This window comes from Chelonoidis abingdonii, chromosome 7 (genome assembly GCF_003597395.2).
Source record: "Chelonoidis abingdonii isolate Lonesome George chromosome 7, CheloAbing_2.0, whole genome shotgun sequence".
NCBI lineage: Eukaryota > Metazoa > Chordata > Testudines > Testudinidae > Chelonoidis > Chelonoidis abingdonii.
In genome coordinates, this window is record NC_133775.1 from 46510861 (window position 1) to 46512969 (window position 2109).

At 36.8% G+C, this 2109-nt stretch overlaps 1 protein-coding gene across 1 annotated transcript in view; it reads right to left on the minus strand.

Moving 5' to 3' along the window:
- CFH (complement factor H) overlaps positions 1-2109 on the minus strand; it is a 127064-nt gene that overhangs the window by 110612 nt on the left and 14343 nt on the right. The window contains 2 exon segments of the mRNA XM_075068273.1: positions 1276-1483; positions 1486-1567. Of these exon segments, the coding sequence (XP_074924374.1) occupies positions 1276-1483; positions 1486-1567 (290 nt within the window).

The following is a 2109-nucleotide window of genomic DNA, read 5'->3' on the forward strand; positions in this document are numbered from 1 at the left end:
TTACTTGGTGTCCCAGACCTGTGGGTCCTCCCCTTAGGCTGGGGGGAGGTCCTTTAGAAGTGGGTGGGCTTCGCCCGCCCACCCCCGCTGGATGCTAATTGGACCAGACTCCTGCACCCCACTGGCCTGGGTCTGTCACACTTTTTAAATGATTAAAATTGATATCTACAACAGACTTGAAAGAACATATGATAAATTTATGGGAAGTTTACTTTCTAATTCAAAATTACAGTAGATGTTAATCTGACTTGATTATTCATAGAGCTGGTCAGGAATTTTCTGTCTGAATGACCTTCTGATGGATAATGCAGTTTCTGCAAAATTGGTATTTTCTTTGGAAAAATCTTGATCTTTCCAAACATTTTTGATTTTCCATTGGGAAAAATTAAATGAAATATTTCATTGTGGGTCACTTCAACCTGAATTAGAATGTTTCAATTTCTTGCACTGACCCAGAACATTTAGTTTTGAATGAGGTCAATAAAACATTAAATTGCATTTCTATGAATCTGTTATATAATGACAGGTTTCAGAGTCCCCCTTCTCTCCTGCAGGCCATGTTCCCTGAAGCACTACATCTCCCATAATGCACTGTGGATTTCCGTCTGATTGATATGCATGATGTAATATGGAGGTTATTATGTACTGAGAAACATCTAAGTGCTGTAGTCTGGTCAGGGAGCTGATATGGGGAAAATGGAGGTATCAAGGCACCTGAACATCAATTCCCATGAGGCAATGCATCACTTTGGTAAAATGCAGTTTAAATGAAACATTTCAATCAGTTCTATTTCAATCAAAGCTGTTTTGGTCTTTCAGAACCAATTTTTTTTCAATTTCCATTCTGTGAAACATTTCAAAATTTCAACTTTTCATCCTAATTTATGACAAAAACAAATGTTCAAATGTAAATTTCCAATAGATGGAAATTATGAATTTTGCTCAGTTCTAATTATTTCTTACTATAAAGTAGCTATGTTTACCTTGAACAACTATTAAAAAAACCTGCTTTGCTAAATCATCTATCTATATCTTTGGTGTCTGTATTGTAAATCACTGTAATATTAAGATTTTTTTTAATGGAATTTTCTCTCTCACTAAAGTTTAGGGGCCAAATCTTGGAATGATTGCAGACAAAACTCCAATTGATGTTAATGAGCATCATTGCCCAAATGAGGACTTTGTGATGTTCCCCTAAATGTTGACCTGAAGAAAAAGGGAAAATGACTGAAAGTATTTCAGTTGAACATATGTACATTTTGCAAAGATACTTACTTCTACATTCCACGTATGGGTAAACATGATGCCACAGACCATTTCTACACTCAAATGTAACACGACCAAGTTTTATGTACCCAGGTCGACAGTTGTAAGTTGCTGAAGTACCATGTGGATAGGATGCCTTGTCCCAGGTTCCTGTAAGTATTTCCTTAGTTCTTCTAGGAGGTGGAGTTTCACAATCTAGAAATTAAGTAAATGAGAAATTATTATTAAAATAGATGGTAAATACCCCAAAATAATGTTAACAAAAGGAAGAATGAGATTTGAGAGCAAGTAAATGCAGTTTCTTGATTATAAATCACCACACAGTGTTTAGAAAGATCATGGGCAACTGAAAGGTTTCAGAGTGGTAGCTGTGTTAGACTGTATCAGCAAAAACAACAAGGAGTATTTGTGGCATCTTACAGACTAACACACTTATTTGGGCATAAGCTTTCATAGGCTAAAATCCATTTCATCAGATGCATGGAGTGGAAAATACAGTAGGCAGATATATATATATACACACACACACACACACACACAGAGTACATGAAAATATGGGAGTTGCCTTACCAAGTGTGTGTGGGGTCAATGCTAATGAGACAATTCAATTACAGTGGAAGTGGGCTATTCTCAACAGGAGGAATAATCACTTTTGTAGTGGTAATGAGGCTAATGTAATCAGGGTGGCCCATTTCAAACAGTTGACAAGAAGGTGTAAGTAACAGTAGGGGGAAATTAGCATGGGGAAATTAGTTTTTGTAGTGACCCATCCACTCTCAGTCTTTATTCAGGCCTAATTTGATGGCGTCCAGTTCGAAAATTAATTCCAGTTCTGCAGCTTCG